Here is a 19,642-nt window from a genome sequence, read left to right on the forward strand (position 1 = left end):
AGGGCTGCCAGTTTCCTTAGATTCACAGAAGACTCTGCTTAGCATTATTTTCATTATAGAGCTTAGATATATGGATATCTTATTTACTATATGTCAACACTCAGTGCTATTGAATGTGGGATTTATATACAATAATTCACCTTCCATAATTGATGGGGGTATGATTCTCTACTTAAGGGGGAATACTGAAGAAAAAATCCACTGGCAAGCTACTGTATATAAACAGAGAACAAACTAGTTATGAATCAACTTATTTATTTCACACCTGTCTGCCTGCCTGCCTGTCTACCTGTCTATCTGTCTATTATCTTGTGATCTTTTAACATGGCATCAGGTATACTGTCTGTAACAAAACAATTTTTTCATGCTTTGATTACTTACAAGTAATTATAAAAACTTTATCTGAAATGGCACTAATCTAACAATGTCAAAAACCTTTGGGATTTGCTAACTTTGTACCAACTTTTCATTCTTAAGTAAAGGAAATAACTTATATCATAGGAAAGAAATACTTGGAATTGAAATGGTAGATGTCAAGGAAATTGTAATTATGTGGTTTTTATGGATACATTCATTTCCATCTATCCATCAAAGCCCAAAGATAAAAATATTATTATGACTGCTTTTATACTACTGGAAACAATATTTTCATTAAACCACTATTTTAACAATAGAAATCTGGGGAACCCTCTCTACAAAAATCTGGATTAATTCAAATCCACAAATGAAGATACGGATGACACATTTTGACCATAGAAAAGAAGTGTTAATATTGAGGACCTTATCACACAAAGATCATGTATAATCTCACTTTCTCCTTAAATGTTGAATGATGCTCATTCATGTGATAATATCTGATACTCCAGCATCACCATCCTTAGAACATCATTTGGGCAATTTTACAAGCTCATGTAGTAACTATTAAAGGTAGGACTGTATGAAAAAATACTTATCAGAGTTTGGGTATTCTGCCCTTTTTCTAAGATCCATAAACTAATTCATACATGATATGTCTAATGAGGGAACAACACATTTTTAGACTTTTATCTCTTTTGGAAAATGTGTCAAATACCTGTCTGTCAACCAGGTAAGTAAATGATGGGCTATTAGAATGGCAGGTGCATTCTTTACATGTATTTGAAGTTGTCATACATCACTTGTCTTGGCAGCAAATACTGAGGCTGCTTGTATTAGCTTCAAGGGTGCTCTTGCTGCTGTCGGAGTGAGCTTCAAAGAAGGTGTAACATTTAAACATATGCTAAAGCAGCCTTTACTGGCCTGGGATCCACCAAATGCGTTGAACTACTGTTCCAAGAATCCTCAGCCAGATGTGTTTTCAACAAACTTGGAGGCTGTCAGATGGAGAAAATTTTTTTTTCCTATATTCCCAATTTTTTAGGATAATAAAGGGAATAGGGCAGGACGCTAAAATATTAGGTTAAACTAAAATGGCAGTCTGGACATATCTAAGGGAAGACACCAGGAACAATTGTTATAGAGCCAAAAAAAAAAAACACCCCACAATTTCCCCATGAGATTCTAGGCTACTTGGGCCCAGACCAAATGATTCTTATGACATCTCTTTGAAATATCATGTTTTTTTAAAGTCATGTGAAAGAATGATTCTGGAAAACTCATTTCCTAGTAACTGTTCCTAATCCTTTGCAATATGTTACGCTCTGATGAGTGTTTCCAAAATTCTTAATGTTGATTTTGACTTTTATTTTTCCTCCCAGGGACCTAAATTATAATGAGCTGGTGGAATTCCCAATGGCGATTAAGTCACTCAATAGACTTCAAGAGCTGTAAGACTTTTATTTTCTTTCTGTAAGAATAATGTTCAGACAGATCATTTGGGCTCAACTCTAATGTGGGCGAACTACCATCCCAAACCCTAATGGGCATTCTTTCACCATTTCTCCATAATTCTGCTTGATCATATCCAGCATGACAGTAAATGTTTCACAGATATCATTAGTGTATTTTAAAACTTTCATACTGTTAATTACCAGCATGGAATCTGCTATGAGCTTTATTAACAATGGCTTTAACCCCAGTGATGACATATGTACACACTTATAGGTCTGGATAGAGCCATTAAAAGCACACAGAATTGACAGGGATATACTTTTCTTTTTTCTTGACTAATTTTTGCTACTCCTGCTGTTTCTCTGCTCCCAGAAAAAGTTTTGGGCTTCTAATTATTACTTTTGGTAGAATTCTCTTTTCCACCTCACTGAAGTCCATTCATTCTTTTATGACATGGACGATTTGTGACATCTCAAGCAAGATTCATGCATTATGAGTAAATTTCCCAGGCATTAAGGAATATCCGCATGCTCCTAATTGTGTGGCTGATGCTTCCAGTTTCTGCATTCCACTCAACTGGAACACTTTAGTTGCCTTGGTGACATGAAATTACGTGGTTCCCAGGATACAGATGTAGAATCTCAAGTTTACATTGTTGACTTCTTTGAGCAAAGAGGATGTCTCTTGTACTTAATAATCCATACTCTAATGATAGAACTCCTGATTGCCATATGATACTAGACAATTGCCTTAATTAAGATTTACTAAAAAGTTAGTTATGGTATTTGGTTTTAGTTATGGTATATGGTATTTCGTTCCATATTTCCTTCCCATAAAACTATACACACAAACACACTTATATCATGGAGTACCTGGAGGATTCAAACACATTTTTTGTTTTCATGCAGGATAATGAATTGCTTATTTGACAAATAAAATAATTAATATGTTTGCATGTTCATGCAGCTGGGAAGCATGATTTATGTCAGCTTCCAGCCATGTGGATTCAGCAAAAGAAAAATCTGTCTATTTGTCCCATTCAATCATTATTCATACAGCTGTGCAGTAAATTTTACTTTTCCTGCTCTGTTTCTTTTAACCATCCTAGCATTTTTTGTTTGTTTGTTTGTTTAAAGGGGCTTCCATAACAACAACATCCAGGCTATTCCAGAGAAAGCCTTTGCTGGAAATCCTGTACTTCAAATTATGTAAGAAACAGCACCATAAAATTCAGAACCATTTCTTGATCCTCAGTCTTCCAATTATATTTACAAGTAATATTATAAGCATTCATACTAATCCTGATGATGGCAGAATGGCGAAATAGTATTGTGATATAAATAACCTAAGGTCTGTTCTTTCATACTGAGATAGTGTACATAAAGGTGGCATTTATGTCATGACATTGCAGTACCTTCATCATTTGCTTTCCCCTCCTGTGGACATCTCTGTGTGTGAGAGCCCCAGAGAGAGGAAGGAAGGAGGAAAAAGATAAAACCTATGTGACAATACCCTCATGCAATTGCTGCCAGTTGTGAGATTCACATTAGACATCAGGATGCAACTATTTATTTGCATAATGCAAATAAAATTCGTACTGTCCTTTTGGCATCATTGTGCTTTGCTGTGGATGCTGTTATACGTGTGAATGTGTTATCTCACTGATTTCTAAGGCAGAAAGATACTGCCAATGTCGTCATTTCTGACCCAAAATGCATATTTTGCCTCCTCAAATTTCTGTCATGCTCAAGAAGCAGCCTAATTGCTCCCATTTGGTATCAGATGCTAACTCAGCACACATTGCCTTCCAATGTTGCTCTATTGCATCTCCCAGCATTCCCTACCTCAGTGATGAAGACTGGGACAGCTGTGATTTTTAGTTATACAACATCTGGAGAACCATAGTTTTCCGATCCCTGTTCCAAAAAACATAATCTTTCAGGAAAGTGAAAAACTGAAAAAGCATGTTTGCACATCATTTTTATCAATGCCACCTCACATAAATCTTTGTATCTTCCTATATCTGGAAAAGTACCATTATTCTGCCTTGTTTTACCTAAGAACAGCTGTTGAACCAATTATATATCCATTTCCCTGTTTCATTTTTCTACTGGATAACAGAGGATTATGTATGTTTAGAAACTGGGGCGGGGGGGAATCTAAGGAAAACTTTCCAACTCATCCCTGTGTTGTTTTCTTAATTTCCTTCAAATAAATGAGTACATTATAGTCTTGGAAATTATGCCACAATGCCAAGGAAATGTTCACATGCTATGTGGTAAATATCTTTTCATGTAACACCAATCATTCACTGAACAGTCTATCCACTGACTATCCTGGTTTGGGCTATCCTGAGCCCTTGAAGAAGTAAAGGATGGTGTGAAGTATGTTTTCCCCCCTTCTCCTGCAGGACTTTAACCCAGGCTGGAATCCATTTGCTTCCTGGAGGAATGTGTCAGCAGTTGGCCAGCCTAAGAGTTCTGTGAGTTATAAGTGCATTTTGCTTTCTTCAGGCTTTGGGGAATTGCCTTTATTACCAATACACCATTCATAGGTCTTTTGCTGAACAATCAGATATAAGAGCTGCAGTGGCACAGTGGTTAGAATGCAGTACTGCAGGTTATTTCTGCTGGCTGCTTATAATTTGCTAGTCTGAATCTCACCAGGCTCAAGGTTGACTCAGCCATCCATCCTTCTGAGGTCAGTAAAATGAGGATCGAGATTGTTGGGGACAATATGCTGACTCTGTAAACCGCTTAGAGAGGGCTGTAAAGCATTGTGAAGTGGTATATAAGTCTAAGTGCTATTGCTATAAGGGTTCTTTTGTACAGTCGTGACAAGTGTTTCATTTGTTATGTCACTGATTTCTAAGGCAGAAAGATACTGCCAATGTCGTCATTTCTGACCCAAATGTCGTCATTTCCTTTCTCCATTCCAGAAACCAATAATAAGGGAATTGTATGATTATATCTGTGTCCTTTTTTAGATTTCTTGCATAAATTGAGAGCCCTGATTGCAAAAAAACAAGGGTGGGGGTAGAGAGAAAAAAATTCATACCTGAAATAAAAAATGCTTTAGTGCAAGTTGATGGAAACCCTGCAGCAATTAAGATGGGGGAGGGATGGTGCTGTAGAATAAGAATTGAGCACTTGAACATTCCCAGCACACAAACAAAGCTGTTTAAAGTGATGTAATGGCATCACATTTATTAATATTTGGGATGTGTCTCTGCTGAACATTTTTTATTTATTCTATTCTTTTCAAGTTATGTTATTTTGAACATCGCTCAAAAATACCTTACATAAATAGAAGCAGAATGAAAGCATATGTTATGTTGCTCTAACATGTGAGGACAATGTGTGTTTGTCATCTTCTAAAGCAGTGATGGAGAACTTGCAGCAGCTTTCCACTTGTTGCTGGACTGTCCCTTAATATTTGGGCTATTATTGAAGGGCTTCAAAGCCCTCTATTGTCTTGGAGAAACACTAAATAAAAGTTGTTTATAGCACTGGTTTTTTTTTTATTAAATTGGGTGTAATAGACAAGTTAATAAGAAATGGATTGTGGTAATCAAAGAATAATACCAGAAACCAGATAATGAAATGAATAAAAAGGAACAGTGCCAAGCATCGGTTGGGTACAAGAAGATTTACCTGTCTATGGGGTTTCCTGCTTCCCCAGCTGCATAGCCTGAGGTCATGCACTCCCTTCCTGTGTACCATATGCATGCCAAGAGGGCCTTTAAGAAGACTGACTTTGTTCTAACCTTTGGTATTTTCCACACAGTGAGCTTGCGCACAATCACATTGAGAAACTGCCCAGTTTTCACCAGTGCCAGAAGCTGGAAGAAATGTAAGTGTAAGCTTTGCTGTGAAATCCCCAAATCCAAGTAACTTACCTAGCATCTGGCGGGTATGTGTGAACAGCTGAGAGGTTAAACCTTGTATACAGTGACCTAGTATGGACTCCTCTGAAAATTTTATATCTCAGAGATTGGTGGGGGGAATGTTCTTCCTCTCTTTCTATCACTCTCTACCCTCCCACCTTTGAGATGAGGTGGACTGGTTGCTTTCGTGGTGTGGAGACAATAACTTGGTCCTTAACACCAATAAGACCAAGGAGCTTATAGTGGACCATAGAAGGAATAGATCAGACATCCAGCCCTTGCTTATCAACGGAGACCAAGTTGAGCAAGTGACTAGTTTTAAGTTTCTGAGTGTTATCATAAAAGGGGACCTGACCTGGAGCGCTCACATTGCAGCACTGGGCAAAAGGGTCCAGCAGAGATTATGCTACTGAGACTTCTCAGGAAACAATAACTGAATGAAAAACTGCTGGTGACCTTCTACCATTGCACCATAGAGAATATTTTAACTTACTGCATCTGTGTATGATTTGCCAATTGCACAGTGGCAGATAGGACAGCGCTCAGAGGGGTAACCTCATTGCCCAGAGCAGGGGTCTCCAACCTTGACCACTTTAAGCTTTAAAGTGGCTTTAAGGCTTAAAGTGGCCTTAAACTTTAAGGCTAAAGTGGCCAAGGTTGGAGACCCCCAGCCCAGAGGATCATTGATTGCCCTCTCCCCTCTTTGGAAGAGCTTTATAGCTCCCGCTGCCTTAAGAAAGTTCAAAACATTCTTAAAGATCCATCGCATCCTGGGCACCCTGTTTCTGAAATATTACCATGTGGCAGACGATACAGGATAAAAAAAACAAGGACAAATAGGCTGAAAAACAGCTTCTATCCCACAGCAGCAACTATATTGAATTCTACTGTATAGTGCAATACTAATGCAATATCAGGGGTTTTCAATTCAATTGCATAGAATACGAAGGATGTGTGCTTGTGTTTTATTTTTATAATAATGTACACTGAAAATGGCATTTAATTTCTATGTACGAGGTAGAATGACAATAAAGTAAAGTAAAGTAAACCTTCCTCTCTTATTGTGCCCAGTAGATAACATAAAAGCTTGAGTTAATCTTTGTATTGTTCTGGTGCTGAGAATAACGGGAGTCTCCAAAATATTTTATAACTGAGTTTGAGTTACAAAGGTTATAGTGAAAGTAAGACATGAAAGCACAGAGTCCCCAGTGTTTTCTGCCTGTTCCCTTTAGATATGGTATTCTTGTGGCTGAGAATATCATCTGGTGTCATGGAGCTCTCCAAGCTCCATAGCAGGAGCAGATGTAGAAGAGGCCTGGGAACTCTTGGTAAAAAGAAACGTTATTACTTGCACGCTTTTGATTTGAATGGTGCGCTGCCCCAAGCCTGAGGCTCTTCAAGAGGAAAAGGGTGGGAGAGGATTGGGTGGGTATGTTCCTTGACCCACTTTCCCCTTGAAATTTGAATCCCATGCAATCCTTAATAGATGTAACCTTCTTTGCAGAAGTGCTTTCTTCTGTTGCCAGTGAAGCAAGTTTTTCTCTCTCATTGCAGCCTTTCTGTCTTTGCAGTGGCCTTCAGCACAACTGTATCCACGAAATTGGAGCAGAAACCTTTGGGCAGCTCACAGCCCTCCGCTCCCTGTAAGTACAGCCAGGAGGGAGTTCTCAGGGCCTTCTTTGATAGAAGGAAAGAGTCAGGAGATTGTGAACTGAGTAAGGCTTTGTGCTCTTGAAAAGATTACAGGCTCAATTATATAAAGAATTCTTCAAACAAGTTGGCCTGTTAGCCCATGGTCACCCAACATTTGATCCCAATACAGTTAAGCATAGACTCAGGCCTACAAAAGCACTCTACAAAATGAGTTTAAAATAGTAACACAAAATAAATCTCTCCCACTTGGTTCTCTCCAGAAATGTTATAATGTTGGATTATAATATATGTCCTCTGACTCTGCAATCACTAGCCAGGTAGGGATTTGGGGAATGAAAATTCTACTCATCAGGAAGACATCATATCAGGGAAAGTGGCCTTCGTGATGTCATCTCTCTCACACACACACTTGAAAAAACTACGATGTTATCTTCTTCAAAATCACAAACAGGAGGAGAAACTGATGCACATTCCAAAATATTTCCGATTTTTTATCTACAAAATATTTAATTCGCCATTAATTTGCCTTGCTAGGCCTGTCAACTATTTTAACTGCTCTGCAAAAAGTAATTATAAGCCGATTCTTTTAACCTCAAAGCCCCAAGTGTTGATTTCTGTCCCTTTTCCTATACCAGATTCTTGACTAATGGTTTTGGAATATAAGTTAGAAACAGTGGTGGGTTTCAATTTTTTTTACTACCAGTTCTGTGGGTGTGGCTTGGTGGGCCTGGCAGAGGAAGGATACTCTAAAATCTCCATTCCTTCCCCAATCCAGGGGAAGGTTACTGCAAAATCCCCATTTCCTCCCAATCAGCTGAGACTTGGGAGGCAGAGAATAGATGGGGGCGGGAGTGGTCAGAATTTTTACTACCAGTTCCTCAAACTACTCAAAATTTTCGCTACTAGTTCTCCAGAACTATTCAGAACCTGCTGAAACCCACCTCTGGTTAGAAGATATTTTAATAGCACTACATAACTTATTCAAATGTGCACAGAGGCACACAATCTCTCTCTCTCACACACACACAAAAGAAGTTTAAAGTTTAGGAAAAGACAAACCAGGAAAAACACTCCAGTTTCTAAGAGCTTTTTCCAAATGGATAATAGTAGAAGAAAAAGAGCCGACAGTAGACAACTTGTGTGGAGAATTACTTGCATGTTCATTGCTCCTTATGCTTCTGTATTATTGTGTTTGGGCTGAAAATATTTGGATGCCATATTGCTAGATGACAGTAAATAATCTATCAGTCACCAAATTTTTGAAGACTATTTGTGGTAGCCCTGAGTTAGGTACTATACATGAAAGGCAATGACACATGGAAAGGAATTACTAGAGATAAAGGTAAAGGTTCCCCTCCCACAGATGTGCTAGTCATTCCCGACTCTAGGGGGCGGTGCTCATCTCCGTTTCAAAGCCGAAGATCCAGCGCTGTCTGAAGACGCCTCCATGGTCATGTGGCCGGCATGACTAAACGCCAAAGGTAAAGGGAACACTGTTACCTTCCCACCAAAGGTGATCCCTATTTTTCTACTTGCATTTTTTAAAGTATTTTTGAACTGCTAAGTTGGCAGAAGCTAGGACAAGTAACCGGAGCTCACCCCGTTACGCGACACTAGGGAGTCGAACCGCTGAACTGCTGACCTTTCAACTGACAAGCTCAGCGTCTTAGCCACTGAGCCACCGCATCCGTGCTAATAACTATAGAGATGGCATCAAATAATTAGGCCACTTTGACAGTTCCTGAGTTTTCTTTCATTCATCAAATGTGGGTCACTTCCAGGTATAATGAGAGATGGGGATGGAAAAGAAAATCTGTTTTATCTCCTCACTGAGAGAGAGGTCTAACATTAATTATCCATTAATTTATTTTGACCTGGAAATCATTTTGCATGCAAAGGGCACAATTGGGAATAAGAAGTCTTTGGAATTTCTGAAAGCAACTTTGTTATAGAAAGGGTTTTTTCCCCCCAGAAATTATTTGGCCACCTCAAATAGCTTGTTATGTTACCAGATACTTTATATTTTTAAATTTATTATTTTTAAATAATTCCCTGGTACATCTAAAACCCAGGCAATTTTGCCACTGCTCATACCAGCACAAGCTGAAAGAGATTGTCATCTAAAGTTTAGATGGTACTGTGTTGCCTTCCTCTAATTAATGTCCTTCACAGCAGATTGCAAGTATTATGATTACCAACTGTATAACATGTGTTTATGTATAAAAAATGGAATGTAGACAAAGTCAGGTAAGAAAATATGGCTGCTAAAAATAGGTTTCCAATACAGTTGCAATAAATACATGTGTGGTTAATAAAAACAGATGTTCTGCAAAAGAGAAGTTATCTATAAGTCTTCATGCAAACATGAATTTCTCTGAGCACAATCCAAGAATTCTCAGAAATTTGCTTTGACTTTCAAGAAGTTGGCATCCCAATAATTAAATGAAATTTGATTATAATGGGCAATTGTGCAAAGCAACAGGATCAGCATCTATAGTCTTACATTTGACTTCTCTAATGCCTTCTAAATATGTTGGATTATAATTCTGATAATTCCCAGACAACAAAATTGATTAAATATATATAAATCAATTATTATAAATTAAATTGCTACCTAGAGAGTAGCAAGTTGGAAAAAACTAATATTTTCCATCACAATATGTATTTTGCTTTGCAGAGACCTGAGTTGGAATTACATTCAGTTTATCCACTCTGAAGCTTTTCTGACGCTTCATTCCCTCATCAAGCTGTAAGTAATATTGCATAGGACAGATATATTGTATATTATAATATACAATTATATACAATATAATTGTATATTATATTGTTTGTTTTACTTGGCTGTACACCGCCCTGAGTCCTTCGGGAGAAGGGCAGTATAAAAATTGAATAAATAATAATAATAATAATAATATGCTCTCCATAGACATTTAAGCCTCATGGTGATTGGGAAATGTCCCAGAAGAAGGCCATGGCAAACCACTTTGGTTTTATTGCTGAGTAAATTATATGGACATATCAATTATTGTAGTGACCTGGTGATTAACTTGGCTTAAGGGTGCCTTCCCCTTTTTTCATTGCTTAAACACAAATGGATGAGATATGGCAAAGATATAAAATGCATGAACAGAAGGAGAAAAAAGAAAAATCTGTTCGGTTTCTTTAAAGATGATGGCTGAAAATAGAAGATCAGGTACACAAACTGAGTTCCCTATCTTCAAGGAATCATGACAAATTTAGGTAGCCTGCATAGAAATAGCAAACTATTAAGCTTCATCATCTAAGCTGGAAATATTTGGATATTGATACCTTATTGATTGCAATAAGGTATTCAAGGCTGGTGACACTGCCACCATAAGTAGAAGTATCAGAGCCTGTAATAGGGAAGAAGCAAGGCAGAACTGTCAAAAAGATGGACAAAGCATAACACTGCATTTTCCTATATTTGACATAATCACAGATATAAGAATATATGTGTGTGTTTGTGTTTTACAGAAAATGTCTATGTTCTTTCCTGAGAGTTCATTGTTATGTCTTAATTGTGTTTTGTTGTATGGGTCTTTGTGTTTTAGCCATCTTAGTATTGCATTTTGTAGAAAACTGAAATATAAAGATGCTAATGTAAGCCAAACATGTTATGGTGCCACTAGCTCTATAAAAACTGTGGTTGTAATATGAGTGGCCAGCAGAGACTAATAAAAATGGTCTGCAAAGTATAACGGATCATTATACTGATGTTTACCATGTTCTGCAAGTTAATATGCTACAACCATGTATGAGACTAAAAGAAACTCAGTAAATCTGTTTATAGAGCCAAGCTTTCATATTGCATTTCTAAGATATCAAAACTATGTCACATGAGAGAAGCTATTTTAATCTCCCCTTCTTTTATTGATTGGCACTCATAACTGCTTCTTTCCAGGGCCAAACCACTGATCAGACGTTTCCTGCCTGTCCCCATACAGTACAAGCACAGCATAGTCCCAACTCATCACTGCTATTAATTTATTACCAGGTGTAGCCCTGGTTCTAAAAAGCATAGGTATCAATTTACTCTTAATCCTGATAGAGACACATGCTTCTTTTTTGGTTTATTCACAGCAATAGCCCATCAACTCATCCCAAAAATACTTATCTGCACTACTATTAATTGTCTCATAGTTCCCATCACCAATCTCTTTCCACTTATGACTGTATGACTATAACTTGTTGCTGGCAATCCTTATGATTTATATTGATATATTGATCATCAATTGTGTTGTAAATGTTGTACCTTGATGAACGTATCTTTTCTTTTATGTACACTGAGAGCATATGCACCAAGACAAATTCCTTGTGTGTCCAATCACACTTGGCCAATAAAAATTCTAATTCTAATTCTAATTATTAGCTTTAAAATAATCAAGAACTGAACGCAAAACTTAATTGAATCAGCAACTATATAAATGCTAAATCAAATGTGTTCTGAGATGCTGCTGCACTGAATCCCCCATGCCTCTTTCTGTCTATTCCAATGGGTCCTGTGCTTTTGTTTGTGACAGGGATTTGACTGACAATCAACTGGTGATGCTTCCTTTGGCTGGCTTGGGTGGACTGACTCATCTGAAGCTCAAAGGCAATCCTGCACTGTCTGAAGCATTCACTAAAGAAAGTTTCCCCAAGATACGGTGAACTTCATTTTTAATTTCTGGCTTCTCAAGGCCAAAACTTAATTTACTTTGATCTGCCTTTTGTTGTCTATGACTTTACTAGGCAGTTCCATATAATTCAGTTCAGCTAAAGGTTTGAGCAGCTCTTGCTTGCAATCTGTGTGACTTGAGAAATTGATGAGCCATTGAATGGTTTGTCATGGGCATCATCCAAACTCACACACACAAAGCAATCGGCATGGTAACCTATCCATCTGACACAAGGAAAGCACCCATTTGGTTATAATACAGGCAGCTAACACAAGATTATTTTGTTTATATAAAGAGATTAAATGATCTTTGTATTTGCAGGAATATAACGTAATAAACTATGCAAATAGGGTGCAGAATTTCCATGTTCTATATTCCTTTAAACACAGAGAATACTAAGAAGGACAAACATATGATACAAGCCTATACTTATTTATGCCCATTTAATTGTTTTATCTTTCCCAAGCATTCTTGGGAAATACAGTTCTATGAAAATGGCACTAGAAATTATCTATCAGGAATTCTTAACCATATTTACAAAATTAGTTTCCAGAAAGAGGGAGCAATGATTAAATTAATCAAGATTTATACATACATGCATGCATTTATGCATACATATCCAGAATCAAAAGAAGCAGTTTGGACATCATAACAATTAGTTTTGAATCTTCCATTTACAATATAACAACATGCAAACTCATAACAAAGCAAAACTAAAAAAGTAAACCTGACAATGTAAGATAAAAGGACTATAAAATACTGATGATGAATAATTACATTTGAGTGGCTATCCAGAAATGTTCATTCTTCACTAACTTCCAAAAGGCTGTCATTTTTTATACTCTTGGCAAAGGTATCCTAAACAAGTTTATTTCTGGACTTCCTGCTTCTTGCTCATTGCCCTTTTTCTGTGTGCTAGTTGGACTGACATGCACAGCATAATCGTACTCTTCAATGTTACTAAACTATGTGATATACTGAGAATCAGTGATGGGATTCAGCCAGTTCGCACCACTTCGGGAGAACTGGTTGTTAAGTTTCTGAGCAGTTTGGTAAACTGGTTGTTGGAAGAAATCATTAGGGCAGAGAACCGGTTGTTAAATTATTTGAATCCCACCACTGCTGAGAATGCAATAAACTTGACTATTGTGCTGGGTGTCCATTACATGCAAAGTAATAGACATTGGTCTCTTGCTATATTTAGAATGATGGTCCCCTGTACCTTTAGTAGTTGTGTGAAAGGAGGGTTATTGATTGTTTACAAGGCTGCTTGAAAAATACTCATGGAAAATGCCCTTCTACTGTGAGAGTGTTAAAAGGTCAAGATCTTTGATCTGGGAATTCTGCAGTGTAACTTTATCCCTTCCCATGTACAATGTGCAAACAAAGTAAAACAGAAAAAGCCACCTTAGTTCCAACCTCTGTTTCTATGCCCATATGGGTGCAGAATGGCAGTATCCCATAACTGATAATCCTATGTTCTTCTTCCTAGGATCTTGGAGGTTCCCTATGCCTACCAGTGCTGTGCCTACGGAGCATGTGGCAACTTCTTCAAAATCTCCAGTCAGTGGGACTCAGAGGACATGAGTCCTGAGGATGATGATGGCTACAAGAGGATCCTGGGACTTGATCATTGTAAGATCAAGTTTTGTTTTAGGCTGCTTCTGGCTTTTAAGTTTGCAAAATTTAAGTCTGCAAAATCTGAGGTATAGCTTACAATAATAAATGCAGGAATACTATTGGAAAGGAAAGTCAACCCAAGCTCTTTTCACATGTAGTCCTCGACTTAAGACTTATCACTTAGTGACCATTTGAAGTTATAATGCCCACCCCCCAAGCTACTTATGATCAAATTTTGAAACTATGGTAGCTGCACATGCACACCCTTGAGGTCACGTGATCACATTTTGGGACCAGCTCACTTTTACGGCTATTTGAAGCATCCCTCAGTTATGTGATTGCAATTTTTTTAAGTTTTTTGCCAGTTTCCAGCAAAAAAACCAAACCCAAACCCATAGATTTGTTTAATGACCTTAACATTTGCTTAATGACTGCCACAAAAAATATCACAAAATTGGGTCCAGTCACACAGGGACCGCTTACTGACTGCAACAACTTACAGCCATAATTCTGGGCTCAACTACTGTCATAGGTTGAGGACTATCTGTATTTGGGGTATTTATTTATTATTAGAAAGCCAGTCCTCAACCTATGACAGTAGTTTAAAGGACCAGACTAGATACCAGGAGAGCATGAGTTGAATGAAGCCAGTTGGGTGACTTTGGGCTTGTCATTCTCTCTCAGGATTAGGAAGAAAGCAGTGACAAACTACTTCCAAAACTCTTGCCAAGAAAACTGCAGGGATTTGTCCAGGTAATTACCAGGAGTCAGTGAAGACTGTGTACGTGCACACACATGCACGTGCATGCACACATGCAGACACACGCATGCACAGACACACAGGAATTGAATGGGCCAGTGCTTAGAGGGAAAGATAGTCTTTAAGACAGCTTAAAGCTTCAGAGGTCAGCCTCAGCACCTTAGGTGGTGGACAATTGGTAGCCAGCACACCTTGTCCCTCTACCTGGTTCCTATTAGAAATCTGGCTTTTAGACCACATTTTAGACCACTTGTGGTTTTTTTAGATGCTTTTTAAAAATAGCCCCTGTGCATTCATCAATATGAGTTGTACCCAGGGTTATGATGATTGTTGCTAAATCAGGTCAGTTCAAGAAGGGTTATAGTTGGTACTAGAGCCATATGTGTGCAAATTTTCTCCTAATAATAGCTATTACCTGCAAATCCAGTGGCAGCAGAGTTCAAAGTGTTCTCTCCAGTTGCCAATGTGTCTGTAGAGAACCACAACCCCAGAATAAGCTTTCCCCTTAACAACAATACGTCCGCCTTATTTAGATGTCTTTTCAGCACAACCTTCTAGGCAGGCTCCCTGACAAACAGGACCAATACAGTATACAAGAAGTCCTTGACCTACAATCACAATCGAGATCAAAATTTCTGTTGTTAAGTGAGGTGGTTGTTGAGTGAGTTGTGCTCAGTTTTATGAGCAATTGGTTTTTTGGGGGCACAGTTGTTAAGAGACTCACCACAGTTGTTCAATGAGTCCTACAATCATTAACTGAATCCGGCTTTTGCAAAGATTGTGATTGGTAATCCTATGACCCCAAGGAAGCTGCAACTGTTGTAAATATATGCTGGTTGCCAAGCACCCAGATGTTGATCACATGACCATAGGAAGCTGTGTGTATGTTGTAAGTGCAAGGACTGGTTATAACTCACTTTTTTCCATTATGGCAATAGCACTTGCACTAGCTATAGCACTTAGACTTACATATCATTTCACAGTGCTTACATTCCTCTCTAAGCAGTTTACAGAGCCAGCATATTGCCCCAACAATCTGGGTCCTCATTTTACCAGCCGCAGAAGGATGGAAGGCTGAGTCAGCCTTGAGCCTGGTGAGATTCGAATTGCCAAATTGCAGGCAGCCGGCAGTCAGCAGAAGTAGCCTGCAGTACTGCATTCTAACCACTGCACCACCGTGGCTCCTATAACTTTGAATGGTCACTAAAACAATGGTTGTAAGCCAAGGATTACCTGTAAATGGTGATCACTCCATTTGTATACTTCCACTGCTTCTGTAATGTTTATGACTAGTCTCAGTCTTTTATCACAGCTTCTGTTCATGTACTTCAAAAGAAAGACTTAGATTCATTTCAAAAAAAAGGTCTATATAATTAGATGCCTTGTGGCTACTAGGTGGAAAATTTGTCTAGTCCACAAATCTTTCTGTGGTAGTAGGGGATTTCTATGAAGTTGCAAGAGACATGCAAAAACATTGATGGAAGTATATGAATTCTCAAACCACCACATTGATTGTTCGCTTGCTGCATGACATGATTGCATAAACATGCAACCCACATACACACACACACACACACATACAGTAACTAGACTGAGAGTGGACTTGAAATGAGAAACTTATTTGATGCAGGCTACTGGGGAGAGAGAACTTGCTAACCCTCGCTCCTTTTAGATCCTGTTTTTGAATCATGGCCTAAAAGTTTAACGGTCTTATCATACTGTACTATATTAATATATTATATTATAGCTATATGGAAACAGTTCCTCAAATTTGGTCAGATATGGTTCCAAGATTGAAGGGATACGTCTCTGCTTGCAATCTGGTTAATGGTTTCTGGGTTTTATTAGAATATATGTTTAATTGATCATCTTGTATTATCATAAACTTCCCCCATCTAGCCCCTTACTCTACATTTTTTGAGATAAAGGAATAATAGGAGCTCTGGTGGTACAGTAGTTAGAATGCAGTATTCCAGGCTGACTCTACCCACTGTCAGGAGTTTGATCAAGGCTGGCTCAAGGTTGACTCAGCCTTCCATCCTTCTGAGTTCAGTAAAATGAGGACCCAGATTATTAAGGGCAATAAGCTGACTCTGTAAACCACTTAGAGAGTGCTATAAAGCACTATGAAGCAGTAAATAGCCATTGCTATTTTTTAAAATAGGATATCTAGATATCTGCTCCAATTACTATTTTTCTCTACTGTAGGTTGATTTACTATATAGGAATGCCTTATACCCATTCCTCACTCAATTCCTATGTCACCTCCTGCTTTCAGGTACAAAGAACATAGTTATTGCAGATAGTTAGTTACCTGATGGTTTGTGTAATCATGAACCTGTTAATGTAGGAATTAATTTCCACTCTTTGGGAAGCAGAACACCCACTTTGACTATTCCAGCATGAGTATAATCACTTTTTCTTTTGTCACCTTCCAGCATTACCAGTAACTTTGTGGTATCAAGGAGCACATTAGTTTATCATCTACAATGGAGTCTTGTGGTTCTGCTTCTGTTTGCCAATGATTGGGAAGAAGGGTTTGCTCTCTTCTCTTCCTGGAAAATCTTTAGTTCAGCCACAGTCAGAACTAGAAAACAGAGTCGATTCAAGCCAGTAAAAGAGGGGGTCTTACATATAGTGTGCATCAGACCATTGAGTCTTGCTATGCATTCAATAGCATACAAGGTCATTTTTTGCTTGCAAGTTCAATGGGACCTCTGTATGGCTCCCTTTGTATAACTAGGCTGCTTTTCTGGCAGGATGTTTGTGGGAAAAGAATATGCACCTTTTCTAAAACTGCCCCAAATCATGTTCTCAACACCTTCAAGAAAATAAACAGCAAAGTCTAGACTACTGGGCAACAGGTCCTTCTCTAGGTGCCAACATCTTCTTAGTTCAGCTGAGGTGGATCTGGGTTTACCTTTGTAAGGAAGTAGCAGTGACTTGAAACTGTGTGTGTGTGTGTGTGTGATAAACTTCCTTGGAAATATTCATCATATTATGTGTTATGTGAGTTTTCTCTTGAAGACACAAAACTAACTTCACTGGAGAGAAAAATACTTAATGGTAGGATTTACATCATTTTTATTGACAAAAGTAGAAAATCTACAGAGAAAGCTTTTCATTCATTCCCAAATAAGGAAAGAAAGTTGCATCTGATGAAAGTCTGTACCTGGACTAGCACTGATGCATCCAGTTTTGGTCGCCACGATGTAAAAAAGATGTTGAGATTCTAGAAAGAGTGCAGAGAAGAGCAACAAAGATGATTAGGGGACTGGAGGATAAAACATGAAGAACGGTTGCAGGAACTGGGTATGTCTAGTTTAACAAAAAGAAGGACTAGGGGAGACATGATAGCTGTGTTCGAATATCTTAGGGGCTGCCACAAAGAAGAGGGAGTCAGGCTGTTCTCCAAAGCACCTGAGGGTAGAACAAGAAGCAATGGGTGGAAACTGGTCAAGGAAAGAAGCAACTTAGAACTAAGGAGAAATTTCCTGACAGTTAGAACAATTAATAAGTGGAACGACTTGCCTTCAGAAGTTGTGAATGCTCCAACACTGGAAATTTTTAAGAAAATGTTGGATAACCATCTGACTGAGATGGTGTAGGGTTTCCTGCCTGGGCAGGGGGTTGGACTAGAAGGCCTCCAAGGTCCCTTCCAACTCTGATGTTATGTTATGTTATGATGATGTACCCTAGTTTGGGTAATGAAATGTCTGCAAGAAAACAACCAAGCTCAGAGAGCACCAAGGATATCTCATTTCAACCCTGAACTATAAATATTCTCTTTATTGGAGTCTATACCTGTGAACTACACAGTTCATTTGCTAGCCTGTCACAAGAGTCACCTCTAGAATTGGACCCAAATTGTTAATGATTCAGGACTAGTGGTTAAAACCCTACATTAAGAAAACTTTCCAGAAGTGATATGCTACTATAGAATTGCCCAATGTCCTTATCATAAAATCTAAAATTAAAGATTAGAAAAAGTTCACAAGGCAATCTAGAAAATTAAATATGACATGCATAAAAATACTTTTTTTAATTAAAGAGCAAGATATGGTTCTAGATTTCCTAGGGTTTATTTAAAGAATTCTGAAAGTACTTCCTCTTCTCTTCTGACTTGGAATTCTTCTAACATGCCCCTTTAGAACATAGCAACAATATTTCAGGGGGGGAAACACAGAAATATCCTTTGATTCCTGCCAATTTGGTATTAAGGGACATACTGTAGCTATATCTCCTTGGAGACTGCAACCTTTTAATGCTCTGCAGAGTAGTTATTTTATGGATGTAACTCAGAACTAATTTTCAATCAAAGATAATTTCCTAGTCTAGAAATGTGTTTTTGTCCTTTTGTTTTTAACAATTATTATATACGTTTGGTTTATTTTCAGTTTCCTAGCATGTTAAGTCACAAACATATTTTTTTCCAAGATGAGCTGCATGAGAGTCAGTAAAGTAATATAATACAGCAGAGTTGATATTTATGTCACTTCAACAGCCATAGCTTTAATAAAAATGTTTTATTCTCAGTATAAAACAAGTTAAGTATTAATATGCTTATAATTCTTCCTTTCTTGATTACTGTTTAGATGACTTAGACATGGATGAGTTCCAGGCAGACTCTGATGATTCAAAACTACTTACCAACATCCAATGTACACCCAGCCCTGGTAAGAACATTACTAAAATACATATAATATAATTTACAACAATGACAACGTGACGACACGAGTTTGACACCCCTGATGTCAAATTGATGTCACATAAACCCACAATAACCTGGAAATAAAAGTGGCATGAAAAAGTGCTATGGTGAAGAATAAGAAATGTATTTGTCACTGTGTTAGGAATAATGCAATGGTAATGAATGCAACAATTTGATTACTTTTTTTATATACTTTACATACTTTAGAAATCACACGATACACTAATCCAAAACGAAACCACACTTTGACATAGCACGAAGTGTAAACACAGCATCTGTTGAAATCACAGATGAAAATAAGCAGATTTTTCAGTAATCTAGAAGAGTTTTTATACTTCTATTTATTTGTTTCTTCCTACAATTAGTGGAAGGCAAATATAATATCCCAAATGAACCGTTTTTCTCTGAAAGGTCAGCTGCAAAACTTTGATTGCAGCATTGACCTTAAAATGGTGAATTAAGACAATTTACCATGGCTCTGCTTTATGCCTTTGGCCTCAGAACAGCTGGTCTCTATTTTGGTA

At 37.9% G+C, this 19,642-nt stretch overlaps 1 protein-coding gene across 2 annotated transcripts in view; it reads left to right on the plus strand.

The window, feature by feature from the left end:
* The window catches only part of LGR6 (leucine rich repeat containing G protein-coupled receptor 6), a 170,133-nt gene that overhangs the window by 148,230 nt on the left and 2,261 nt on the right, over positions 1-19,642 (plus strand). For both annotated transcript variants that reach the window (XM_058175930.1, XM_058175929.1), the window contains exons 7-15: positions 1,737-1,805; positions 2,946-3,017; positions 4,220-4,291; positions 5,596-5,661; positions 7,267-7,338; positions 10,026-10,097; positions 11,890-12,015; positions 13,520-13,662; positions 19,003-19,083. In XM_058175930.1, coding sequence (XP_058031913.1) covers positions 1,737-1,805; positions 2,946-3,017; positions 4,220-4,291; positions 5,596-5,661; positions 7,267-7,338; positions 10,026-10,097; positions 11,890-12,015; positions 13,520-13,662; positions 19,003-19,083 — 773 coding nt within the window. The remainder of the gene's footprint in view (positions 1-1,736; positions 1,806-2,945; positions 3,018-4,219; positions 4,292-5,595; positions 5,662-7,266; positions 7,339-10,025; positions 10,098-11,889; positions 12,016-13,519; positions 13,663-19,002; positions 19,084-19,642) is intronic.

Source organism: Ahaetulla prasina, chromosome 3 (assembly GCF_028640845.1).
Source record: "Ahaetulla prasina isolate Xishuangbanna chromosome 3, ASM2864084v1, whole genome shotgun sequence".
Lineage (NCBI taxonomy): Eukaryota > Metazoa > Chordata > Lepidosauria > Squamata > Colubridae > Ahaetulla > Ahaetulla prasina.